Below are 27,338 nucleotides of genomic sequence, written 5' to 3'. Positions count from 1 at the left end.
AAAGAAACATTAGGTCGAGTTGACAGAGCCCAAAGAACAGATCCCAGTGGCCACATCTGGTCATGGAATTGGGTCTTCCAGAAACGCATTACCTTGAACAACAACAGGATGAAGGAGAGAAGGTTGTCAAGGCTGCAGGGAGCACAGAAAGAAACAATGAAAACCAGGAGTTTTAATTAGAAAAAAGAAAAACAAACCATGAACTGGTGCCCCCAAGTCTCTCCCCCAACGCAGACTCAAGTGCTCCCTCCAACACACAACGGAGAGTCTATAGACTCCAAGCACAAGGGTCTGTGCTCCCTTCCCCTCTCTCCCAGCAGCTCTGTGTTCTTAGAGGGAAAGAGGGACAGCTCCTGCCCAGTGCTGTAGCTGAGATCGCGTGAAGGAACTGGTCCCTGTTTGGCACAACATTCAGGTGATTTTTCTCCCACAGAAATGACATTTTAGCCAGATCCATCCTTGCACCTTCCAGCTCCTGGGTCAACGTGCCTTCCTCTTCCAGCAGACTCTGGCTTAATACATCATCTCTTTGATTCTCCAGCACATGGGTTGAAATACAAGTGCCTTCTCACAGGACTTCAATGCAGATGAGTCCAGTTACGTTAATTCCTCTGGAAGTGGAGCTCCCTGGACCACGAGTTCATATCGTGGCTTCCATGTGCAGAACCTTCAAGGCCTCTGATATCTGAGAGCTGGTGTCGATCTGTCCGTACATCCCAACCAGGAAGGCCCGGTGCAGTAACACTGCTGCATGCTCTGTGAAGGTGAAAGAGAGCATGAGGACCTGCCTGAGTGCTCCAACATACAAGCATGAACAAGCCACTAGAAAATCCTGGCATAAACATCTGCAGCTCTGCTGTGCAAGCAAGACATTCTCCTATTCCATCAGGGGAGTGTATAATTCCCCCTCTAGTTGCCCAAGCGTGTCTGTGATCGCGTGAGGGATCACAACAGCAAGGAAAATCCTAAAGGAGCAAGTCTACTCCAAGGAGGCCCTCCTGGTCCCTGTGGCAAGTCTCCTCTGTGATGTTCAGACCCAAGCTGCTACTGACTGTCACCTGTATACTCGGCAGCCTACTCTAGGCACCACTGACTGGGCATCTTCCTGGGGAGGCTGTTCCCAGCACAGGAGCTCAGTTCTGAGCCTTGCAAGGCTTGCACAGAAAGGCAGACACCAACTCACCCTGGCAGAGGAGGGTGTATTCCGGCAGGTTCCTCAGCGCTGTCTGCACCACCTCGAAGTCACGGCTGCCAAGGCAGTACATGAACGTGGGAAGAAATTCTGCGGCAATGCTAAGAGTCAAGCACACCAGTGTCAGTACAGTCCAGGTCAGTCTCAAGTGGGCAAATAGGCAGCCAGTGCCTATCAGTGACTCAGGGTGGCCTAAGTCCGTGTTTTCCTCACCTGGGATTGTTCTGGATGGAGCGCAAGGCCAGGCAAAAGGCCAGGTTGCGGCAAGACTCCTCCGATGAGCTCATCAGCTTCTGCAGGTTTGTCTAAGAGAGGATGCACAATTTAGGACCATCCAAGGAGAACAGAATCCCTAGACTTGCATTACCACCCTTCCAACATCATTCCAGCACTACACACAACCAGCAGGTACTGGCTGAGCCAGGAAATCCCTCTCTGTAATAAGGATTATCCTGTTTTGAATGCTTTAAAGCACCTTCCCCCCTACCCCCTCCCCTTTCTAATCTTATTCCACACAGGACAGCTGAATTTTACTTAGTCTCCAGTATTTTCTGGACAGCTGTTCTGCTACCTCCATGGCCTGATATTGGAGGTAGAGGGGCACTTCCTCTGATATCAGAGAAGTTAAAGCAGGTGATGATAAACCCAATATGCAAAGGAGACTGTATGATAGAAAGAAGATGACAGAAATAAATGCTGGTGTCAGAAGGCCTAGAGAGTCAAGTCTCTCAAAACATACTGCAAGAACAACCTGAAGGATAGTTGTACTTCAGTGGGCTGTGCAAAACGGGCTCTGATTTAAAGGACCTTGTAGTCCCAGTGGCAGATTCCAAGACATTCCATACTTACAGCAAAAAAGGACAGAATTTCTGGCCTCCGCCTGGACATCTCATCAATGTCTGTCAGCACCTCCAGGATATCTGGAAGAATTCAGATTGTAAAGGGTGACCAAAATTCACTGATCCAGCAAAGGATGTGGTATGCTGATCAATCCAGTCTCTCAAGCAGTCAAATTTTCACAAAAAATAAAATAGCAAAGACAATTCTTGAAAAAAAGATGAAGACAGGTATGTCATGTGATAAATCAACACATACCAAATTGCTCTAGCAGAGACCACCAGCACCATCCTGCCAGGAGTAAGGAAGGGATGAGGGGGAAGACAATCACCCCAAGGCCACCACTGACACTTGGGATTTCTGAAGACCTTCAGAGAAGCAGCATATTTTTCCCTTATGCCAGATTTAGGCAGCTTTCATTCATGAAGGTCACTTGGGGATTTCTAATAAATATCCTGCTTCTTATGACCTGAGTACTTTTATTTTTAAAACAAACAAGGCACTCCCACTGACCCTAGAGAGTTGGGGCACTAGGTCATGCAGGCTCAGCATGAACTGCAATACTCCCTGAACCACCAACACTACTTCCTAGAGCACTTAAAAGATCCTTGGAGAGCTCCCAGGCAGAGGCAGACAGCACTGCTGAATGTGAGTGACAACAGTATCACAGGAAGCCCCTGCCACAAGGCTATAGACAAACTCAGCTATAACAAAACCCACATCCTAACTGCTGGATACGTCCAAAATTAAGATTTGGGAACAGGAAGAGTGGGCTGCAGCTGTTATCTGTCTGCATTGCCCTGCAGGTCCTCACTTACCCTCAACAGTTTGGCCTCTAGAGAGCCTCTTCATGTACGGCGCCATCTCAGCCGGGGTGAGAGGAGTGAAGAGAGAAACACTAACAAGAGGCAGAGAGCCAGCAGCCGCTTCATCTAGGACAGAAGGAGAACAGCTCATTCCTGATGGTCTGTGTGGTTTAGCAGAGATAGGCCCTGCTGGGTCCCCTCAGCTGAGGCACCAAAAAGGGACCTTCCTGAGCTACTTTCATGCCAAATAATTTCCCCATGCGCATTGTAAAGGGACCAGTGGAGGAGAAGATATATCCTTAAGACTTCTTGCTATGTCAATCCTCAACTGAGGCTGAAGGTAACAAAATCCACAGTAACGAAACTCTCCATCTCCTAGAGTTACTCTTCTACTCAAGATACCACTGACAGCAAAACGACAACCCCAAATCCCAGACATTTTCCAAATTACTGAGTACACAAATGCCATTCTGCATTCAAAACACCTTTCCTTTGGGCTGTTGTCAGGAACAGGTGAACACTGCATGAAGAGCTGTACTAAAATGCATCTGTTCTCCAAAACACATCACAGATTCACCAGTAAGAATAACTCTCTCCCACTCAGACTGACCATCCTTTTCTTCTTCAGAGCCTCTGTCCAAGATGCCACTCTTACTAGGCAGACTCAGCCCGGCCAGAAGGGACTTCAGCATTGCTAGGTCACTGTTGTCTGATGAGAGGTCACTAGTGAAAGAGAAAGCACGGTTTTAAATAGCAATGATGCTATGAGTTCATAGCATCATTCCTCACAAACAGGAAAGATGAATTTTGGTTCCTCAGAGGCAGGATCAGGAGGGGACAAACAGGGACAAATGAGAACAGCAGCAGATTATTTTTTTAACCCTGAAGTAGCTAAAGAAACTCCGATTTCCCTTTCATTGTAGTTGGAATGCAAATTAATTCATTCTCCTATCTCCACATGGGCCCCCTTACTGCCACTGCTCAGGGAAATGACCATGCTACTGCCTCTGGAAGTGACTGCAGGATCCCAGTGTCTCACAGGGTCACTTAGGGCCATCATGCAAGTTAAAATCACCACCTGACTTCCTTGGGCTCAGTTTCACCAGCTGTAAGAGAGAAGCGCTGCTCATCATGTTGATTTAAAGGAGCTAAGGGTGAAAGGCACATTAACAGCTATTTTGTCACATCCTCTTGCTGTCTCCTGACTGATCAGCTCACAGGAGTCTTTTGCCTGAGCAAGCTCTTGTTCATGCCAGCCTACAGTCAACATCAAAGGAGGGGAGCACGGCAGGCACTACGGGCTAACTGCAGCAAGCAGCTTACTGGAGTGGATCCGAGTGTTTCTGCAGGAAGGAGACAGCTGCCTGGGCATTGCACGTGATGTACTTGTGGATAAACTGGACAAACTTGCTGATGAAGGCAGCCAGGTGCCGCGAGGACTTCCTGTAGTTCTGAGAAAGGATAGGGAAGATAAAAGTTACCAAAAAATGCTAGTAAAACACTGCCCCATCCTGTACTGCTGGGGGAAAACACAGCAGTGACCAGGGAACAACATTTTTACCTCCCACCTCCCCACAAAGCTAAGATGTGATGCACCTTTGGACTCCTGGTTTTGTGAAGGTTTTGGTTTCCTGCTGACAGGAAAGAGCTAGGCTGGTCCTGTGCTACACTAGTTTCTCCCTCTAGTGGCTGGCAGCCTGCACAGGGAAAGGGAACAGGGAGCTTTCCTACCAGCAGCAGACGAATGAAGGACAGGAGACAGTCCCATAGTGCCGCCTGGTGCTCGTTCTGGAAGACCTGAGGTTGGAGCAGCTCTAGAATCCCCAGGACGTGGATGAAGAAGGTCAAGTGGTTCTGCTGCCTGAACTCCTGGAAATTGAGGTGAACACGGCCATGCAGCAGAGCTGCAATCATTGGCAAGTGCCTGAAACACCAAACAGAAGAACATCCATAACCAGCCTCTTCCCAGAAACATTTACAGATTATTATCCCCTCACAATCCCTAGAAAGTTTCCCTTACCCTCTCCCACAGTTCTGCACTTGATCCCTGTATCCATGGAATCAGCAAGCCCCATTTCCCACCTATTTTCTGTTTTCTAGTCTCCAATTCCAAGACGGCTGACAGACGAGGAATGAAAGGAGGTGCTGCCTCATTAGAGGAGAGATTTCACTTCCCCTTGATGTTTGTATATAAATGCAGACTCAGTTATCAGGATTGCACCCAACTAGCTACTCCCTTCTGGACAAGGATGAATGAATTTCAATGAACTCCAGTCACATAGAGGGTAAAGAGAAAGAGTGGTACCTAAGGAGCAGGATGGGATGAGCTACAGCTAGCTTCCTGCAGGCCATGTTGGCATCCCACACACGGCTTTCCGACGACTTGGAGTCACTGGTGTCTGCGAGGAGGGTGATGAATCTGTGAACCAGGGCATCAAGCTAGAAAGAACAGTGGGTAACAATTAAAAGGTTTAAAACAGAGCCCACAGCTCTTCAGTTGTGCTTCCCAATTCCTTTCAAAAGATAGAGAGGGTAAAAAGAAATTTTTTTTTTTTTGGTAGAAGTCATGAGCAGATGCAGCATTTCAGCCGGAATGGGATCTGAAATCCATAGTCCCTAATGGACAGCAAAACTGGATCACTCAGATGTCTGCACACTTGTGCTTCCAGAAGTCTTCAGCACACAAAAGCTTGCAGAAGAGTATTTTACAGGAGGACACTGCAAAATAAACCACACCTGAACTCCTGGAGTGCACAGGCAAGGAAAGGGCAACAGAAGAAGCCACAATGACCCAGGGAGCATTTGCCTGTCCTCTCCTTTTAGTCTACACACCAAGCTAACATGTATTTTGGGCACATGACTAGAAGGGGGCTCTCCTGTCCTTCTACTTCACCTTGCAAGTGCTGCTGTCTCTGGCCCCTTCACTGGTCAGAAGCATCTCAGGCAGAGGCACAAGCAGCTCAGGCAGCTGCAGGTAGATCTGCAGAAGAAGGTCCTGGCAGCACTTTCCCACAGAGCTGTAAGAGAAAGGTAGAGGTCAGCCCCTGTTTCCTGTTTAATTTCAGCCAAATAAGCAACCTCTGACTCATGAGATCAGTAACAGCCAGCCTACATATGGCAAACAGCTCAAACCACTAATCTGAATCAGTTTTCCAGATTTTGCTTCTTTTAGGCCACTCAAACCATACGCAGTCGATGCAAATCTATTATTAAGCTGTATCCAGTGCTGGAGTTAGAAAAATACAAAGTCACAAGTATGACCATGGAACTTTCTTATATTCCCAGTGAGGAGAGTTCTTCTACATGGCACCGGTGTTAAAGGTGCTGAGTTAATCCCTCATTTCCAGTGCAAATGTAGTCAAAGCACAGCTATTCAGACTAATCACTCTGTTCTCACTCAGCACACCTGCCCTCCATCAATTCCCAGTCATATTCTGTACTGCAAGGCAATACAGTACAAGGGCAACTGAGCAGATAACTCTGTAAATCTTTTCTAGCACTGCTGTAGATGAGGTTATGATTAGGTCAGCCTGTTCACTGACTGAAGCATCCTCTCTTCCTGTTCTTCCTGCAGTGCTAACATAGCTAGGAAAAAAAAGGTTTAGTCTCCTTTCAGCTTCAAGAGAAATCCAAATGGTCAACAGCAGCATTATACTAATGATGTGTCAAGGAACAAGTACAAGATAGAGGTCTCAAATTAGAAATTAGTAAGTAAATATAATGCATTGGCTTGAACAACAAAAAGCCACACCCTCAGTTTTAGCCTGAATTCCTGAAAAAACAGCAAAAAAGTCTCTGCAATGTCACTTTTGAAGCCCATTTTCTGGTCCCTATAGCACCCTGAGCATGACTTTTTTTTAAAATCTCTTTAAATCTCTTTAAAAAAAAATCTCTGAGACAATAGCATGTACTTATCACAAGGGCCTTAGAACATGATATTGTTAACAAAGACACCCTGGCAAGTCTCATTATGACACCGTTGCCCACTTCTGAGTAACTGAAGTTAAAAGATGCATTTGCATCCCCACCTGCTTCCCCACTGCTGGATACAGTTGGTCAGATACTCCGTTACTTTTTTGATGTTCTCAACGTCCCCATGAGAACAACTGAGTAGCAAGGGCAGTCGGGACTGGATGAGTGTGCAGGAGGCCTCTTCTGTGTTCTGGTATCTGGTTTCTGCTTCAGCCAAGATCAGCTCCACCATACTGATCAATTCTGATGCCTTCAGGTGGAGCACAAATTCCTCGCGACGCTTCTATAACACAAAGGGACAGTCAAAATGAATCCAAAACGGATCCCAAGATCCTTAGTTCCTTTATCCACACTCTTCTCAATTTGAAGGGAAGATTTTTCTTACAACCACAGTTAAGAACTACCCGGTATCTAGAGCTCTGAAAGCATGTATCCCAACCCCCAAATGAGGCCTTTCCACCCCTCTTCTACTTTTGAGCTCATTTACTTCCAAAGAGCAATGGACAAAATTCATAATTCAGTCAGACAAAAGAAGAGAACAACCCAAATCCCTTCTTGGTAAAATTATCTCAACGGGTTTTAGCTCCCACCACTGGCGAAGCCTTCTGACTAGATCTTTCATGGACGTTGTGACATCTGCTGCAGGAGCTGCAGAGGACATGCGCAGCAGGAAAGCTGAGGTGTGTGCATGTCTGCTCTTTGAACCCCAGACTAACACTGTAATACGTAACTCAGCAGAGCAGCTTAGTAACCAGCTGAAGTGCAAGCAGCAAGCTTGGCATGATGCAGCTGTACCACTTCAGCCACCTCTCAGTCATGGAAAGTTAGGTCCTGTAAAAGCATCACTATTTACTCTAGCCAGACAGGAACCTTGGAGGAACTGAAGGAACCACTACCTGAGGAGTTCTTTGGTCCCTTCCCTGCCAGATCCGAGGAATGTGAATACAGGCCCACAAGAAATCCAAGGAAGCCGTTGGGTCAAACCTGCTAAAAGATAAAAAATTAAAAGATTTGCACCTTAGACCTCAAAGTAACCCTCCAGCAGCATACAAACAAGACAGTATCTTTAAACATCTCGAGCATCATGAAAAAAAGAAGCATCTGCACATGTAAAAATAGGATCCATTAAGTCCTGAGAAGGCATTTGCGTCTGCTGTTCCCAGATTATGACTAACGATTTGTGGCAACAAGCTCAGCGCATGATCTGGAGCTCAAAGTGTGGGATTTAAGGGTATGTTTGGTTGCAAGGAATTTTGCACCACAAGGCCACCAACACAAGCAATTGGTATAATCAGAGTAATGACCTTGCTGTCCCAGTGTAATAAAATACACTGCCTATTATATCTCGGACTGCAGAAACTAATGAAATTGTTAGCAAGCACAAGATTAATAATAAAATAATATGCACACTAGAATACTATTAGCCTTAGAAAGATTACTAATTTAATTATGACTTAAATTTCTATTAGGTCTTAATGTTCCCTGGTCCACAAGTGTATTAAATTCAAGACACTACAGTGGTGCTTTAGCATTTGTGAGCAGTGTAGAAGAGCTGAGGACTGGGACTGAACCAGAACTGGTCAGCTGATATTATGAACCGTATCAAGGAAAAACAGAAATAGAGTTAGCTAAAAAAAAAGTCTAAAGACCGAGCAGAACCTAATGGTTCTCAGTGAACTGAGACTCCCCTCAGCTCACTATCCAAGCCATTGTTCAAACTTCATAAAGATTGTCACCAAGGCCAATGCTAGATGGATTGCCCAGCAATCAGCACTTACAGTTTACAGCACAGCCAAGTCTTTATGTGCTGCTTCCATCAAACAGCAGGTAATATTTGTATCACGGTACTCAAATCAGCATGACTGAAATCAGCATCCTCTCAAAGCCTGTTTTTGGCCGAGTTAGATCTCCTGCCAGATGCACTGTGAAATGCAGCACCTCTTGTTCTCAGCTGCTTCCTGCTTTTTCCCCCTCAGACTCCTACTCAAAACCCCTTGTTCCCCTGGAAGAACAAGACTCACCTTTGCTCCCTGTTTCTGCAAAGCAGAAGCCTGATACACTGATGTAGTGTGGTCCAACTGGACTGGTGAGTGAGAAGAGCCAAGAGATACGGGCGGAAGGAGGGCACCTGGGATCCTGCCTGGAATGACCAAGAACACGAGTATCATTAAATCCATACTGTGAGGCAGGCGTAAGAGACACCGTGAGTGCTATAGAAGGGTGAAGATCCAGGGAAAGATAGCAAAGATAACAATACATTAAGGTAGGATTTGCACTGCAGTACTAACTAGTACAGTACTGTACAGTATGTCAATGCAGCACATGTCTAATGAGCACTGAATAAGCTGGAAAGCTTAGCTTCAGCCTGAGCATAATGTTTCTGAGCACACTAGTTATCTGGTCTGTAGGCCACAAAGGAAAATTCAGCCGGTTGGGTTTTGATTGGACTATCTTGTGCCACTAACATTCTCTGAAGTCCTGAAACGAATAAGGCTGAAGTATAAAAATTAGATGAAACATAAGCCTTGCACTAATGAGGAGGATCTAGAACTGCTGTAAAACAGAACACAGCATAAACTGTCGCCTTGCCCTGTTTGCAGGTGCAAGTGGTTACCAAGGAAGGTGGTTATAATGTAGAAGTTCCCCATCTAACAACTCTTACTTTATTCCATGAGAACAGCAGCTTCTGCTGGAGATCAGGACAGCTGCTGATCACCTCTGGGTCCAACATCTCCAGCCAGTCATTGAGGAGGCCTGAGGAGGGTCCTAGCCAAGCAGCTTCAGTGCTGAGGACAAAATGAGACCGATTTATCAGTGGTAATGCCATGAAACCAGACCTGCCAGTAATTTCCCCCACTGCCTAGGCTCACCTGCAGCTATCGAGCTCCTTTTTCACTGGTGTCTCCTCTTTGTCCTGCAGCAACAAGGAGCTCACCACAGCAATTGGTTTCACAGCAGGAAACCTGGTGGTCGTCTCAACAGTAGCTGAGAAGAGGACAGTCAGGAGTTCCTCCAAGTACGGAGAGTGAGTTTCAATCAGACCTTGAAGGACTGGCAGAGGAAGAAAGATGTCATGCACAAGCTCCAAGAAACAGTGAGGGTTCAATGGAACTTCACAAATGTGTCATGAAGGCATTCAATACAACATTCCTGGAAGTGTGGCTTGGTAAGGAACAGACTTCCTCTGCTCGTTATGTTAGCAGAAACCAGCAATTTGCTGAGACATTTCATTCAAGTGACAGATTACAGTGTATAAACCGACACACCAGTGCAATGGAATGAGGCAATGTAAACTAGAACCAAGTTTAGATCAGCCTGTGTTATCTGATCCAGGAAGAAGGCAGCCTCCCACTCCCTGCACAGGAGATGCTTGCTAGGCTGGAAGATCAGTTTGCTGCTGCAGGAGAGGTGAGCAGAACAGCCCTACCTTTACTGATGAGCTCTGGCTCCACATTACACTTTTCTCCTGATTTCAGGGTTGCAATGATGGCACAGACTGTGGAGCTGATCAAGTCAGAATCACGACGGAAAGTCAGTGCTTCTGTAAGGTGCAGAAAGCCACTACGAACTGAAACCAAATAAATAAAAGTCACAGCACCGGCAGAGGTCCAAGCCAGCCCCCTCCTCAGACAAATTTGAGGGGCCTCCCTTTTCAAGATGCACCCTGTGGTTCTAGGGCACAGGTACTCCTGCATTCAAACCCACTGTTGAGTGTTTAGCACAGTGCAACTCAAGTTTTCCTCTTTTCACTATTCCTGAGACTATAAAAAAAGACAGCCCACCCCACCTCTTGGTCTAAGTGCAGGGTTTTTTTTTTTTGTCCCCAATGGTTGACTGTTGCTTCCACAAGCTGCACAAGGTAGCAGTGACTGTACCATCATTGATCCTGTGCCTTGAGGAGTACTGCACAGCAAAGCCCTTCAGCTGAGCACGCAGGGGTCCATCTTCCACGGCAGGGTTCTCCAACCACTGCAGTATCTGCATGAGGACTTTGAAGAAGAGCGAGGAGAAGGCAGTGTCCTGGGGCACGCAGCGCTAGGGAGAACAGCAAGAGACCTGCTTATGGCCACTTCAAGTTATCAGCAAAGATGCAAGTAGTGGTATATATTGGCAAAAAACACAGAGCACACATTCTGCTGAGCCATGACTCGATGACCTCAAGGCAGCAGCTTCTAGGGTACCACACAAGCCAAAAAGCCAAAAACCAGCATAGCCTAAAGATCTCAAGGCCCAAAACTACAAATCCACAGCTTACCACACAGGTTCACCCAACCCTGCAGGTAACCCCAACTCTCAGCAGCACTGGGCTAATACAGGCAGCCTCAGTGCAGATGCCCACGACAGGCAACTGTATCACCTTGCCCAGGATACGTTTCTGGCATCGCAGCAGAAGAGGGTCTGCACACAGCAGAGCAGACATGCCCCAAACTTTGCATTTCTTCCCCACCTTTTTTGTTTGTTAGCAAAAAGTGACTACTCACCTGATACTGGTAGAGCTGGCGCATCAGCGGGCAGGAGATGAAGTGGCTGCGATGCATGGCCATGGCCAAGGCGCCGCCGTGCGGGGAGTTGATCAGCGCGGCCACCGCCTGCAGCAGCCGGGCCGTGATCCCGGGCACCTGTGTGTTTCCCTGGCGGATACGGGCCAGGTCCTGCCCCAGGGCCTGCTGCAATGCGAGGGCAAGCGGGCGCAGGTTGGAGGTCTGCCACCTTGGGTCTGGATTTAGTGGGAAAAGCTGGTAGGAGACAGAAGGGAATATGGTTGTGAGGGCAAATGAAGAGACGTGCTACACTATGAACATTCCTGAGACAAAGAACTGATTTCATCTTGAACAATCATAGACACTGAGGGTGTTTTGTTAGAGCTTTTTCAATATTTTAAGTGCCTGGTGCAGAAGCAGGCACAGCAGATGATTCCAATAAGGCCACCAGTACTGAGACCACGGTGAAGTCATCTCACTACTCAGCTACAGGCAGCTATCCTGGCCAACTACTTGCCCCGGGCTCCTTATGGAACAGAAAGGCTCTGCAGGCAGACAAGCCAGTACACAAAAGCTACCTACATACAGCCAAGGCCTGCAAGCTTTCATAAAGCCTTCATACTGAAGAGAAATGTACCATACATAAAAGAGGGTGCAGAGAGGGTGAGGTGCTAGTTGGCACTGTCAGAACTGAGCATGACAAACCACAGCCTGTCCTGACTGCAGGAAAATAAAAAAAATAATAAAAAAAAAACCCCTTCTCTTATCCATCCTATCAGACTGTAGGATATAGCATAAATACTGCAAGAAGGAGTTAGAAGATGCAAGTATAAGTGATCTGGGTGTTGTGAAGGTGCTGCAGGGAAGCAGCTGATAGACAGTCTGCTCTGCACGACAGCAGTTACACCAGTACCTGCAGAATGATGCTTGCCAGGTCATCCTCTGGGCCCAGGACCCGAACCTGACTCAAGGCTCGTATTCGGCTCTGGTTCTGGGAGTTCTCAGGACTAGATTTTGATCTAGTCATCTCAGCACTGTCTGCAAGGAGAAGAAAAAAATAAAAACCAACACCCACAACTACAAAACAAACCCAAAAGTGCTGTTACAGCAAGGGGCATCTTGAGCACCACAAAGCACTGCCTTCAGCTTAACAGGCTTCAATTTAGGGGAAATTAAGTAGTTTTCCTTTTGAAGCCAAACAAGACCCACTTTTCTATTTCCCTCAGAATATGTCATTGTAGCAAAGTCCATGAGCACAAGAATTCTCCCTTGACCAGGAGTAAGTGCCAGCCCTTGTCAGAGTGCTTTAACTGCAGCTTGTGGATGTATCACTATCACTGCACAATCAATGCAGAAAACAGTATTTTCTGGTCCTTAAAAGCAGAGGAAGGAAGTTCAGGAAAGGATTCTGATATTGAGAAGTTCGGGCCATGCTATTTAGTACCTCGTCGGGCTGGTAGAGAGGCAGTGAGCAGGGAGTGGAAAGTCTGGCCTCCTGTTGCTCCTCTCTCATGTTGAACCTCCACAAGATGAGCCATATAGTCTGAAAAAGAGGGCAAAATATGATTACATCATCTCCTTCTCTTGAATAAAGCAGGACAAGACAGGCTGCTGTTTGCAGAGCTCCCGCAGTGGAGGGACTGATCCTGAAAGACTCTGCAAACACCATGTAAGCACACCTTGTTTCCGTTACAGTTAGCCTTAAAGTTATTTCTGGACTCCACACAGTCCAACCCAGAAAATCCTTCTCATCTTAGGGAAACGCAGCCAAGACTCATCCAAAGAAGCCCTGGGGAGGTGACTAGAGAGACTGACAGGTTGTAAAAGCAGTTGGGGCACAGAGTTCACTGAACTGTTTTGGACTTCTCCAAGAAAGTCTCAAAACCACCCAAAGGAAGAGTAAAAAGCCTAGTTAATATAGTGCAGAGCTCTTACTCTTGTCCATGATGTTCTGCTCCAGTGTCTGCGGGTCATGGGACACGGCCTGATCCAGGTACTGCAGGAGTTTGCTCATGCTGGAAACGGGGATTCCAAAGGACTGAACAAAGAGAAGCAGTTGCTGCGGCTCCAGGTCCTGCAAGGCTGAAACACAAAACCCCAAATCCTGACACCTCCAAATTGCTGACATCTCCAAAGTGCTGGTCATCCTAATTACCTGATCTTTGTGCTTTTGACTGGACCAACAGTGACACATTAATGACAGGGCTGCGGAGAGCCTAAAGCCAGAAGTCTGGCAGTTGCTTACTATGTTTTCTTTGCTCTCCAAATCATTGCTTTCTTATTGCATTTTCCGGTTAATTCACTCACTGGTTAATTTAATCTTCCGTTTAATTTGATCAAAACCTCAGGAACCAAATCATTTGTATTAAAAATAACTTCTACTCTATCTGTTGATGGCTGCAGGCAGGAATTATTGAATAATTCAATCACTGGCTATAGAGAGCTGTCATTTAATTAGTAAGAATGGGACAAAAGCTATGAATACTAACGAAAAGAGCATTTACAAGCCAGGCTAGTAGAAGTAACTACAGTTACAGTCACAGTCTTTGGCCACACTTCTCCATCTTGCAAGAAAACCACGCATTACACAAAAAAAGAGTGCTGTATCTGTTGTTGGGTAATTGCATAACTTAATTCAGTCACTCACATTAAAACACATAGAAGTGAAAAATAGTTGTCAGACCCTCTGCCTGACTTCCAAAGTAACAACTGCTACCTAGTAAAGCTTGTAAAATTGAGCACTTGAAACAGAATGGAAGAAATTGCCTCCAGTACTGCAGTAAGGTGCTGTACCTAAGACACATCCTCTGCAGTCTCAGCCTGCACTGAATGGAGCTTTAAATATGGCTAGAATTAACCTTTGGGCATTGATGGTTTGGCTAAGTTGCAACAATTCTCAAGTTCTGTTCACTGACACTTGGAGCTGCACATTGTGGCCAAATAAGGAGTCATCCTGGGACATCCCGTAATTTCCTGTGCCAGGAACCAGCTCATATTCTGTATGGGTGTTTGATGGCTCTAAGGGACAGGACAATCTGCGGTGTTCAGACTGTAGCTGCCACCAAAACCTGTGCATTCACCCTGCTTTATAACCCTCCCTGCAAGCAAGTTCCCTGCTCAGCTTCAGGGTGTGCAGTGACTGACATCCATCAAAGACATCCATGTGGAATGGCTGCACGCTTGGAGGCTTTGAGCAGGGAAGTTCATCTCTACTTCACGAGGAGCTGCAACAGCAGCAACTACCCCCCAGGCTCACCTGCATCCACAAGACGTGGGACTTCGGAGCGGATCATGCGCAGCTTGAGCCAGTCGGGGAGCAGCAGAGCCTCCTCCGAGGTGTCAACCAGAAAAGCAGTAGGCAGAGGCTTTTTCTCTGGGAACCATATGTCCAATAAGGTGTAAAAATCACCATCCCCTGCTTAAGAATGAACACAAAAGTTAACTTCTATGTTTATAAGCACCTAGAACCGTTCTCTTTCGCAAGCCAATAAACCAGAACACTTTTTTGCTTGAAATCTAGAAACGACCCAGGAATAAATAAACTATCAAGTAGAAATGTGACCTATATCAGGTTGCTTAGTTCTCACACTACAATAAGCCTCTGAGTCCTCCTTGTTTAGTGGAGGAGGGACACACCATCATTGCATGCCATCTACAGAAGGCAATAAGCAAGCATGCAATTTCTGTACTCAGTGCAGTAATATTCTCATGGTTTCTGGAGCCACAAACACTAACTGCAAGGGACAAAGTCCATGAGCAGGAGGATTAACATCATCCTGACCTGCTAGGAGGGGGCAGACAAAGGGAAGGCTCCCTCTATGGTCCAAAACCTGTTGAATCAATCCAAGCACATTTCACTAACCTTGAGGTGGCCCTAGTGTCAGAAGAATAACCATGGCATGAACCACAAGGATGTGCATGGTGGCTGTTTCCCCACTAGTCCAACGAAGGAACACCTGATCCTGGGACTCCGACTGGAAAAGTGACAGAAAGGATGAACAGGAGTGTAGAAAGAAAGATGAAGTCACTGAGAGGCAGGTATTCAAGAGGACTTAGGAACAGACAAACTGGACCAGACCAAATGTCTAGCTTAATATGTCCAACAGCAGCCACAAAAGATGCTTCAGGAAGAGTAAAAGCTTTTTATGCATGAATGTGATCATTTGCTATATATAGTGTCCTACACACACACCAGCTGGCTCTAATATTCTAACAACCAACTATTTTCAGCATAGGAAAATTCTGAATCAGACTTTTTACGAAATAGATTTAGTAATCCACACTAGATATCTTATGAACTTGCCCAGTTTTTTTGACACACGTAAACAACAGCTAAGGAAGGCACTCACCCAGCTGTACACCTCTTCACCCTCCTTACTCTGCCGCATACGCTTGATGTAGCGAGAAAAGATGGAGAGCAGAGCAACGAGCACTGCATCCGACTCGGCACAGTAGGAAAGCTTGGAGAAGAGGTGAGACATGATGGTGGAGCGCTCCACTATGAGCCGTGCCACATACTGCAAGGGAAAGAGAAAGATCTATAAGTTTTCCACCGAGCAACACAGAAAGACTCCCTTGCTGCACTGTGCCATGCCCTCTCATTTGTCACCGCCTAGTTAGGCCCCCTCTAGAGATCAACCCATAGGTTTCAAGAGGGGAACTGTCACATTGGGGAAAAAGGCCATTGCCGTGCATGCATTTTTTTTTATTTATTGTTGTTAATCATGATTCCAGTTTTGGTTACAGGGGATGGCATATCCCATCATTAAGGCTGACTTCCCATTCTCTCCCCAGACACATTTGGCTGCAGATTTAACATCTGCCCATTTAAGTAACACTACCGGATGGTGACATTTTCCTCAAACTACTATTTACTTTTGCATTCCCCATACCATTTGGGACCAGCTGCTCTATCCTTCAGCTAGAGGTCATTGCTCTCTAGCCTTCTGTATGAAAGATATGACATCAAAGACAGACTACTTTCCAACACATACCCACACACAACTATTGAATTCACGTCCCTCTGAAAGTCTCATCCAGTTGGTAGGGCAAGTCACATAACTACAAGTGTTCTGGGCAAGGAGTTCAGCTTGCCATGTCTCCCCCACACAATCCTAGCTGGTCTCTTACCAGAGCCAGGTCATTGTGCTGTCCCTGCTCCTCCACGGGGGCATGCTGAGAGAGGTACACCAGGTAAGCACTGATGGTCTGGGGATCTGTCTCCATATGAATGGCCTGAAACAAGAATTCTTCTCATTAGAAACCAAGAGGTAAAAAAAACAGTTTACGGAATATTCTTCTTTTACAAGCATAACTCCTAAGATATGTTGATTTATATCATACCAATTGTTTACTCAAATTCATTTTAGCACAAATACAACAAAGAATAATTTGCCCCAAGCTTCACTCGCTCCTTTCAGCTACTGACACCTACCTGCTGCAGGGCAAGAGCTGTTGTTGCTCTAACACTGTCAAAAAGTGGCAGCCTTGGGAGGTCTCTTAGCAGCCACTGATACCCCTGGAGCAGTTCCGAATCACCAGAATCTTCTTCCATGGGATGATCTTTCTCCTCTCCATCACGCAATCCCCCTTCTGACAGCACCAAGGACAGGCCCTGCATAAAGCAAATGGACAGACTCTAGGCACAGGAAGCCACAGCTACATCTCTAGTTTTGCCTCACTGAGAAAGAAACAAGTTTCAAACACCATGGAGCCATTAACATGGAACCAAGCCTACAGGAGGCTTCAGACCATAGGTCTACTTGACAGTTACCCTATTTAGAGTTTCTGTCTTGGGTAGACACAATCCATTTGGGCTATCTGCAATTCTACTTGCCTTAACTATGCTTCGGAGCACCAGGCATTTACTCATCTACATCCTACAGAAAATCTGCTGCCTGCTACTTCATGGAGTATGTGATCTGTGATGACTATGCTTCAACTTCACAGCAGACATAGCAAAATCAGTTCCATCTTAAAAAGGATACTTTGCTGCAGAACAAAGGAAGCCTTTGAATGAGAGGTAGCAGAAATCCATCAGATAGGTCTGGCAATAAAGTCATTGCAAAAGGATGACACTGAACAGTTTCCCTGCACTGGCTCTGAACTTGCATCAATGCAGAACCCAGCCCTCAGCTATTGATAAGTCCTGGTCAGAAGTTCTTTATTTTTTCTTACCTTCATGGCCAGGACGCGTGAAGCCACCTGGGAGGAACTCAGGCGGCGTAGGAAATAATCAAGCACCTCGCAGGTTGTCTGCTCATCTGCTTTGGGACCCAAGAGCAAATCTTGCAAGCGTCCAAGCAACTGCCTTTGCTTCTGCTGTCTCTGTGGAGTGAGAAATTGGCCGTTCCAGTGAAATCAAAAGAGAACTGAGCTGTGCAGAAAGCAGACAAGAGAACTGACCACAAGAGACCACTCACCTGACGTTTCTTGGCACGTTGCTCTTTACTTTCACCCTCGTCTTCTTCTTCACCTGAGGTTGGCTCATCAGCAGCATCGTGAAGCAGGAACTCACAGAGACACTGCACAGGTAGGACATCCAGCGAGCCCTCACTAGACTGAACCAGATCTGCCAGCCATGGCATTGACTGCGAGGAAGCCTAGAAAATAGGAGAATGACAATGCAGCATCAGCAAAACCTAAATGCAGCACATGGATCATTTAATTCCCGAGTAGTAAAACATATTTCCTGGCATCTTACTCAGTTCCCTTCTGTCCCTACTCTGCTCCAGCTGCAGAAACTAGAACTCTGATCCTCACTTACCCAGGTCATCAATGGAACCCACCTGTCTTTGAATGATGTTCAGAAGAAAATCAGGATGACGACTGCGACACAAGAGGTGGCCCAAGCGCAAGGACTGGTTCAGGCTCTTCACCTGCTCGAGGACATGCGGGGGAGGTCTGCGTGGGGGACCCCTACCAGGGGAATAAGAAATTACCCACAGTTAGATACACCTTTGCTCTGGTGTTGGTGAAGAGCAATCAATCAATGCAAAGGAGCCATATGGTTATGGCAGAAGATAAGGAGCAAACATGATGCATCTGTCTAACAAATCTCATGCACTTTTCCCCTACGTCAACCACCCTACCAGTTGTACAGTCTCCCAATTAGGATTAACTGGGATTTCTTGCTGGAAAAAGACCACAGAAGGCTACTTACTGAGGATCCAGACTTGTCAGCTGGGACAGCAGAAGGCTGCTGCTCTCTGTAATTGTTTGTTTAGTGGATGCAGCAGCCAGATGACCTTCAAATGCAAGAATCTCTTGCTTTTCCCTCTGGGAGATTTGAAGCTCACGGTTAATCATCTCTGTGCACTTCTCCTCATCCGTCAAGGTACATGGAGGATAGGAATAGTTACTAAGAAAATAAGTCAAAAATGGTTATCTTGCTCTATCCAACATTCATGAACCACAAACAGACCCAACATCCCCATAACCTCAGGTCCTTAGGCAACAAGGAAACAGCAGGACATCTTCCCAGCAAGGACAGGGAGACAGAGCCCTTCACAGCAAGTGACATGACACTGTCAACTCCCGCTCCCTCTCATCACTACTTCATTGCTCATAATATTTCTGTCAGGGAAAAGACTTCGTTTTACTCTAACTGCCAGACAGACCATTTTACACCAGTCCCAAAAGAAAGGAAGGAGGCAGCTAGAAACAACTTCATTCAGAAGTGTGTGTTCAGTGGTCCATATGATTTATAGGACGATTTAAACATACTAACTTGGTCATGACCATTTCCATGAGCATCTTTAGAGAGGGGTAGTCTTCCCAGGCAGCCAGTCCTGCAGCAGAGAAGATAAGGGCAGTCATGGATTCAGCAAAGTCACAATACTTGTATAGATTCTAATAGACTCCAAGGTGGGAGGATACAGTAAGCCCACTTTGGAACAGCCCATCACATTTAAACTGTGGCTGATCACAGCCACATTCTTGTCCAAACTATTACACTGTATATTTCTGCTCAATTATTCCAATGATTCAGTATCACAGCAGAGTTAAGTAATCACAGTATCCTGCCATCTGAGCACATGCCTTGAACACAGATTTCAGTAAACTGCACCCTGATCAAATTTTGCAGCAGAACTGATGTCTCAAGAAGTGTCTGTCCTTACCAATGTTTTCAGGGTTAAATGCAGCCACTACAAGGAGGAGGGGCCAGGCTTTCCAGTAGAGGGTAGAAATGGCTAGATTTGGAGGCTGGTACCTGCAAAAACCATTAAGAAAAACAAAGTGGTTGGATTTAGTTACTTATGCCTATTTCAACATTGCTTTTCTTAGTCACTGTGTTGATGCAGACACACTGGGTTAATGGCCTTCAAAAAAAGAATTATTTTCAAGAGAAAAAGCAGGGTTCAGCTGAAATTTTATAGAACAAACATTGAAGTTCTTGCAGAGGAACATCTATTTCATGACTCAGGTTTGATTTGCCCTGCAGAAATTCCCACCGGAACATGACATTGGAAAGGTGTCCTCATGACACAGTTATTAAAAATTACAGAGAAAAGCATTTCAAAATCTGTGGGTTAGTATTGTTACTCGCAAGGTGAAAATGAGCTAGATCACACTGATATTGTCTATGTGATAAGCCTTACCCTGGGGGTAGCTGGATATTTTCTGGATGGTGATAAGTGCACAGATTTAAGACGGCATCTATCAGTTGGATTCTCTCTACCCTCAGGACCTCAACATCTGCAGGAATAAAAAAGTTAAAACAAGTTATTGACCTGTCTACCTAGCTGAAAGTCCTTCTCAAAAAATAATCACAGTATATTAAAAATTCAACTTCAAGCAACTACATTATTGTGGGTTTGTAGATCCTGTAGCATCAGGAGAAAAGACAATAACATCTATAAAAAAGTAACCCACACACACACACAAAAAAGGTAGTAGTAAGACAGGATATAAGGATATATCAAGCTTTTCAGCTGCTAATTGCTTTAAATCCTTTATAGGAGCAGGTTTTGTTTTCTTTTTCCAAATGTACCCAATGCAACATCTCTGTCTTTTTCAGTATGCAAATTCATTGCTTCTTTGAAGGAGTATCTGCTCAGACCTTCCTTCAGTTCAGAGGAACTAAAGGTTTCAAAAGCAAGAAACCAACATCAACCTAGCTCTGAGCCAAACGCAAGATTAAAACGTGCTTACAGTAATACAAAGGCTTTTTGGTACATGTCCCAGGCACACTAGAGTGCAAGGGAGCAAGAAGCAGGTATGTGGTCAGCAAGAGCCACTTGCCTGCTAGAGCTTCGTGCACACTTACCATCTGCTTGCACAGCCGCAGCCCGCTTCACCAAGTGGTCAGCGAGCTCCATGGCATCTGCAGGGCCAAGGGGAAGGTCCCGTGACAAACCGATGACGAGGATCCGCATGAGCGTGTCTTCCAGAATGGGCACCTCGGAGCAGAGGCGAAGGAAGAAGCTGAATGACATAAAACATCAGTTATGCTTTTATTGACTGCAGAACCTCTCCATACACCCTCGAGCTCATCTGAGCAGAAAATAAGCCACAACACGTAAGCACTACTTCCTCAGTCTTCAGTTGTAACTGCAAATATCTGTAACAATTTTTTGTTCTAGAATACTGCCTGTATTGCCTTGTACAAATGCAATTCACACTTGCTTGATCGAGTCTAAGACCCTTAATATTACCCCAGTAGAAACTATCCAGTGCAGGGCTGCCATTCTCACATTACAACATCGAGATACAGAAGAGTTTGGCACAGGGAACAGGAGTCAGTGAAGGGGAACAGATGTAGGCAGGAGCAGTAAGCTCTAATTTTAAGACAGCATGCAAATAATGGAAGTCTAAGTATGGTTCCAAGACCTCAAACACAAAGATCTAGAAGTAGCATCATAAAAAAAAATGATTTGCTCCGCCTCTGGCTGCAGCAGCTCTGCCCAGGCAATCAGCTGTAGGTGGAGGCACACACTCACTTGCGGTCACTCTCAGGGGGCCAGTTGTCCCATTTGTAGTAGGTCTCTGGCTGTTCAGTGAAGAGCACCTTGTGGAGGCTGTAGAGACATGAAAACAGTAAATATCGTCTGCATGACATGAGAGAACAAATTTGCAAAACAACGCAGGGACGACACAAACCACGTATTTGGTCAGATAACTGAAAACTCCCTACTGAACTAAATGGGTGGACACGGATAATATATATCAGAAGTATTTTCCATTACGTTTTTCTGGTTTACTATGTTCTTCTAATAGGGGGGAAAGGGAGACCGAGCTATCCCGACTGTCATACCAGTGCACATAGTCCTTTGGAGCAAGCTTGCTGATAGATGGAACAACTGTATGAAGCCACCAAACAGCATCTCGTTGGATCGCAGCAATTTGATTCTGGAAAGAGCGCAGCACTTCCAGGTCTGAAGGACAATCAGATTACAAACACATGTTAGAGCCCTGCTGGGGACAGGGCAGAAGATACCTGTTTCAAGTTTGCACCTCTAGAAGGGAGGTGTAAACCAGGCCGTCTTCCAGCCCTAAACACATGTACTTGCTTGGCTTAATGGCACACACTGGGAAAGTGTGGCAAAATCCCAGGACACAGCAAAGACAAGACAACATTCAGGTAGTCTCTTCAATATTACCCGAAAAGCCTGCTCTCTCAGCATTAGGTGTTTATGCAGGAACCCTTCAGATATGACCTCGTTTGAGGTCCTCACCTATTGCTTACAGACATGAAATGCACCTGTATCTTTTCCCAGCCATGCAAAAGCCACTTCCCATGGAGGGGCACCTTCCTAATCATATCTGCAAAATCCCCCAATCTTAGCACTACCAGGTGATGTCTACTAGGCCGTCCCCTTTAAAAGGGAATCCAAGTTGTTCTGCTTACTCTTTTTCTCTCCTTTGTCCCAAGCAATTCCAGCTTCCTTCACCTGGGCTGTGATACCAAGCATCATGGAGACAGCAAGTAGATCAGTAATGTGGATGACAAACCGCTCCTAAAGGGAAGTCAGCAGAGTCAGTAATACCACAAGCTGCCTTGGGAAAAAGGGGTTCATCAAACGAAAGAATTGTGGCACAACAATGAAATGAAAGACAAATAGTGAGCCATTGAAGTCAAAGATGAAAAAACTGTACACCTCTAGTACATGTGGAAGCATGTTGGTCAAAATAAGTGGTACCTTGAACTCCATTTCTGCATACTGGGCCTCCTTCCGTTCCTGCATAAGGCCCAGGCAGAAGGCCTGGAAGTTGATCTCGTGCTTTGTCTGTTTGATGATCTCTCGCAGCAGCGCCCGCGAAGCCCGCAGGTAATCGTCTTTAGTAGTTAAAAGATCCTGGAACACCATGGCCAGGTACTGGGGCCAGAAAGAAAGTTTTTAGTGTGTTGTAATGTATCAGTATGCATAGCATAAAAGAAAACATAAAATAAGGAAACAGTGTCAGCACTATTCTTGTCCTTCAGATCCCCACTAACCTAACATCACTGGGGAGCTATAATAGATACTACTCTTAAAACTTCACTATCACAAAGTCACTTACCCCAAATATGATTCTTAAGAATGATATGCACAGGCACTAACTAGTGCAGCAGTGTTATTTTCAAAATAATAGCACAGAGTATGCCATTTTGTCAGGAATTATTTCATTTGAACCTTAGTTTAACTAGATCTCTCAATAAGAGCCTGCAAGACCTTCAACCTACCTTTGGAGCTTGCTCTGAGCTATGCTGCAGCACAGTGTACAGGATCTGCATGTTGTTGGGATTTCTTGCATTTGACAGTTCATTGAAGATCACAAATTTAATTGTAGTGCCCAGGTTATCCCTGTGTGCATTCAGTAGCTCTCTGAAAGAGAAGGCCAAAATTATGAGAACTTGAGCTTTCCTTGCAGCAAAACCCTTTGCAGGGGCACTGAGGCCATCAAGGATCCAGGCACTCTCTTGCCATCACACGCCTGGTCACTCCCTTACCTCACACACAGCATGTAGTGGTTGAGAAGGACTTTTGGTTTGAGGCGAATTTTGATAAGGTTGGAGATAACTTCCATGTCCTCCGAGCTGTGAGTGTTGCAGTTCATACAGACTGACATCAGCAAGTCCTGAGCTGGCTTGGTCAACTGCAGGGAAAGAATGGAATGACTCTACAACCACCTACCATCACAGGTGGGAAGCATAGTTGGGGTATATCCGTGTGGCTCTCCTGGCTGGACTCCAGACCAAGGCCAACAGTCATGGCCCAACAGCTGCTCTCTTTACCTTTGGATTCTGCAGCCACATCTCCAGCCGTTGCACAGCCATTTGTCGAACCTCTTTGTAGCCACAGGTCGCTGTCAGCAGACGAAGGAGGTTCCTGGAGACGTTATCCATCGGCTGGCGCCGGTTCAGCTGGTCCCGCAGCATGTCTAGGACGTACTCCTCCACACTCTCTGCAAGGTCCTCGTACCTAAGCCACACAAGTCACATTTTGTTCACTTCTGCACAAGGCCTGGCCATACTTCAGCATATTGAGAAATTAGCATCCTCTCTTGTATGTGTTATAGTTACAAAACAATGTTTCTTATTCCTATTTCCAGGATAGTTTTAGCTGGTGCTCAACATCATCTAGAGTTACAGGAGGGCTACTGAGAGAAGCAGCCCCCAACTGCAGCACTGCGACAAAGAACTACTGATCAGGGGTGAGCACAGACCCGATCTGCCTCGTAGCTAGGTCAGGAGGAGAGCACTGTACCTGGGCATGAGTTGGCCTTCCTGCTCTGGGCTCATTTTCTCCTCTGCAATCAGCAGCTCACTCTGGCTGTCTTCCTCCTCTGTCATGGAGGGATGTGGGCTGCTCCCTGCAACAGAGCAGCATGCAGCACACTTCATGAGACGGCTCCCTTGCCTACAGACTCCTTCTGCTCTGAAGCCTTCACCTTCTGTCAAGGATCTCTTCAATAACACCACAAGCTTCTTCAAATTGTATCACATACAGGTACAATTCCTTAAATTCCTTTCACTAATCTCTTAAATCTGGTCTATGTTATTCCATACAGCAACAAACCATTCATCTGTTATTAAACTTGCAGAGTTCCCTCCTGTCCCTACCTCTTTGTTCACGTTTCCCCAAACGTCTTACCAGCACTAAGGTCCCCTCCACTACGGCCAACCTCCCCATGCAACAACATGCTCTTAGGGGGCATCTTCGTATTAAAGGCTGTCTGAATGTTATCCACAAATGTCTTGCAGTGAGGGCTATCAACCCAGATGCGCTCCCCGAGGGAATCCTCAATATAAACCTATAGGAAAAGAAGGAATAGAGAACATTACACACAGCTGTATTGTACAGGTTAATCACAAGTGTATTTGCGAGTTTGGCAAGTTATAGAGTCACAGAATCCTTAAGGTTGGAAGAGACTTCTAGAGATCATGTAGCCCAACCCCCCTGCATGGCTTGTTCGTTCTCAAAATGCAGCTGTGAGGCAGGAAAACAGCACCCTCACAGCACAGATTAGAAACTGAGACCACATGAGCTCAGGTGTGTCACATAAGAGCAAGTAAGCCACCCAAGCTCTGCTGGATACTGAATCTGTCTGGGATCACAGGTGCCTTATTTCAGCAAAGATTTCACAAAGGCTCCCACTTCTAACATAGAGAAGTTGACCTGTTAAGCTGTTGGTTTTAAAACAGATGAGCTGTAAGTACTCAATTGCTACAGGCAATCCAGACAGTCAGGCATCTCTGGGACACCGATATATCAACACACATTGCCAGGAGATTTTTTTTGTAAAAAGCAGACATAAGGCAACAAAATATAAGAGGCCACAGCAATTTGACCATCAGTGGAGATTATTCCTTGACAGGAGGTTATTTTCTTTCTTCCCACCCATGCTGGTTGACAGGTCACTGGACACTCTCTCCTCTTGCAGCAGTATTAAATCCTCTACTCTTATCCTGCTACCAATACACATGGGTGTCCCAGCCCCAGCTGCATTTCACCCAGTCTGCCCACCACTGTCTCCATAGAACAGCAACACTCTGAATTCAATCACCTTGACAAAAATCTCCGGCCAGTTCTCGTCCTCCTCGTAAGCAGCCATGAGGAGGTTGCAGGCCAGGACAGACACCAGGCTATTCCCTTTGGCTTTGAAATTGATGGAGGCGTCTCTTCGAAGAAGACTGCACAGGGCCTGCAAGATCACATACAAAAATCAGACCACCTAGCAGAGCAGCGGGCACAAAAGCACTGAAAGAAGATACACAAATGACTGCAATTTGTGCAACACAGTTATTTACAGAGACATACACAGCTTATGTTCTGGCCTGACAGAAACTACGACTACACTCTCCGGCTGGCAAAAACCCCACTGCCAACGAACCTGAGGGTCCCTACGTGACACCGCTCTCACCTCGATAACTCCTTCAGTGGCAAAGATGTTGGGTTTGATCTTTGCCAGGTACATGAGGCTCAGGTAGAGCGTAGTATCAGGTTTGGCTCTGTTCATTTTGAGCTGCTTCACTGCTCCGCACAGCACCCCCTCGATCCGGTCGTCGTTGCCTTCTGCCTCTGCTGCCTCGATTTCATCCAGCAGCACCGTGGGGACCACTGCAGTAATTAACACACAGGCATTAGTTTCTACACCTGTGCAAAACAACCTAACGCAGGACACCTGAAAGACAAGGAACCTAGAAAATAAGGCATGGATTTGCTTGCTTTTACCCACTGCAACGGCTTCCACCCCTCACACCTAAATGCCATTAAAAATTATCTCCTGCCTGACAACCCTCCCCCAGCTTTTTCTTGTTAGTAGAATATCCTTCCACGGATACATCCAACAGCAGGAAATGAAGCAACAGAGAAAATATGGCACACAGATACACCAAAAATGTTAAAATTGATGGATGTAAATCCATAATTTAAGTTCTAAGATTTTGTCGAAAATGTCTTTCAAGGGCTGCCCTCGGGGAGCTGCCGGGCGGGATGATCAGAGCCAGCCGGTGGGAATGGGGAGGAGAGGAGCGTGTCTTGACCCCGAGCGCCGCGGGACGAGGGCAGGACGGCGGGTCCCGGGGCTGGAGGGGCAGCCTCCTGCCCGCCGCAGGGGTCACCCGTTTCCACTGAAAACTCCGCATTCGCTCCCCAGGAATGGAAGCGGGGCGCCTCTGAGGTCCTTACGGCGCAGGCTGCAGCACCTGGGCTCAGAGGGAGGTTCCCGAGCTCCAGCTCCATGCGAGGCCACTACCCGCCACGCTGCCGGGGCCCGGGGCTCCCGCTCGCGCCTCACCTTCGATGGGGATGACGGAGGGCTCCTTGATGGAGGGCGAGATGGCGCGTTTCTCGGCCACGGCCGCCTCGGCCAGGCGGCCCAGCGCGCTGAGCGGCGGCGTGGCCGGCAGCTTGGGCCGCTTGGCGAGGCCGGGCAGCCCCGCGGCCGCCGCCTCCCGCTTGCGCTCCGAGGGCAGCCCCGACGGCGCCGGCTTGAGCAGGGTCACGGCGGCCTTGGTGTCGCCGCTCTGCCCCTTGGAGCCGAGCGCGATGAAGTCGCCGGGCGGCGGGTGAGCTGCCAACAGGGGGAGAGCCGTGAGGGCCCGCGCGGGGCTCGGCCGGGCCCCCCCGAACCCCGCGGCGAGGCGCGGCACTCACCGGAGGGCTTGGGCACGGCGCTGGGCCGCCGCACGGCCGCCGCCTTCGGGCGGTTCATGGCGGCACCGAGGAGACCGGCAACCGCGACCCGCCGGCCGCGCTCCGGACGCGGAAGCCGCCTTCCCTTCCCTTCCCTTCCCTTCCCTTCCCTTCCCTTCCCTTCCCTTCCCTCCGCTCCGCCCCGTCCCGCCCCGCGCCCTGGCGGCCGGAGGGCGCAGCGCGCCGCCAGAAACTGCGGCGCCCCCCGGCGGGCGGCGGCGGGAACCGCACCCGGGGCGCTGGAGGGAGACGGGGCGGGGGGGGGAGTGCGTGGGGGGGCGTGGGAGCCCTCGGGTGGGGGTGCCAGGGACTGGGATGCTGGGATCCAGGAGCTGGGATCCGGGATGCTGCGATCTGGGTGCTGGGATCCCGGTGCTGGGATCCCGGTGCTGGGTCATGGCCACTGGAAGTGGGGTGTACAGGTGGGGGT

The 27,338-nt window shown here is 47.2% G+C and overlaps 1 protein-coding gene across 2 annotated transcripts; it reads right to left on the bottom strand.

Moving 5' to 3' along the window:
• Positions 1 to 26,953, bottom strand: INTS1 (integrator complex subunit 1). Of its 2 annotated transcripts, XM_026054079.1 has the most exons (47): positions 26,870 to 26,953; positions 26,511 to 26,786; positions 25,635 to 25,831; positions 25,278 to 25,415; positions 24,365 to 24,524; positions 23,978 to 24,083; positions 23,506 to 23,692; positions 23,221 to 23,366; positions 22,954 to 23,095; positions 22,430 to 22,606; positions 22,138 to 22,246; positions 21,544 to 21,664; positions 21,230 to 21,307; positions 20,557 to 20,714; positions 19,889 to 19,985; positions 19,409 to 19,500; positions 19,018 to 19,078; positions 18,451 to 18,648; positions 18,077 to 18,206; positions 17,711 to 17,890; positions 17,466 to 17,615; positions 16,723 to 16,902; positions 16,419 to 16,523; positions 15,638 to 15,805; positions 15,151 to 15,262; positions 14,545 to 14,706; positions 13,224 to 13,370; positions 12,733 to 12,831; positions 12,202 to 12,326; positions 11,289 to 11,543; positions 10,683 to 10,842; positions 10,235 to 10,375; positions 9,678 to 9,858; positions 9,470 to 9,593; positions 8,829 to 8,947; positions 7,704 to 7,791; positions 6,864 to 7,090; positions 5,729 to 5,852; positions 5,141 to 5,274; positions 4,567 to 4,759; positions 4,159 to 4,286; positions 3,446 to 3,558; positions 2,848 to 2,961; positions 2,042 to 2,112; positions 1,406 to 1,497; positions 1,184 to 1,293; positions 1 to 756 (listed from the first exon to the last, which is right to left on the bottom strand). In XM_026054079.1, exons 1-47 carry the CDS (start codon positions 26,925 to 26,927, stop codon positions 641 to 643), a joined length of 6,549 nt encoding a protein of 2,182 aa, XP_025909864.1. In that variant the 5' UTR covers positions 26,928 to 26,953; the 3' UTR covers positions 1 to 640. The 2 variants fall into 2 exon arrangements, with proteins under 2 accessions (XP_025909864.1, XP_025909863.1); XM_026054078.1 differs by lacking the exons at positions 26,511 to 26,786; positions 26,870 to 26,953 and having other exon boundaries at positions 14,545 to 14,703; positions 25,635 to 25,825.
• Between the last annotated feature and the right edge of the window lie 385 nt (positions 26,954 to 27,338).

The sequence above is a fragment of the Nothoprocta perdicaria genome, unplaced genomic scaffold (genome assembly GCF_003342845.1).
Source record: "Nothoprocta perdicaria isolate Ctin4 unplaced genomic scaffold, notPer1 scaffold_12, whole genome shotgun sequence".
NCBI classification, from domain to species: Eukaryota; Metazoa; Chordata; class Aves; order Tinamiformes; family Tinamidae; genus Nothoprocta; species Nothoprocta perdicaria.
The sequence above is the reverse complement of the archived record's forward strand: the minus strand, read 5'-3'. Positions and strand labels throughout refer to the sequence as shown.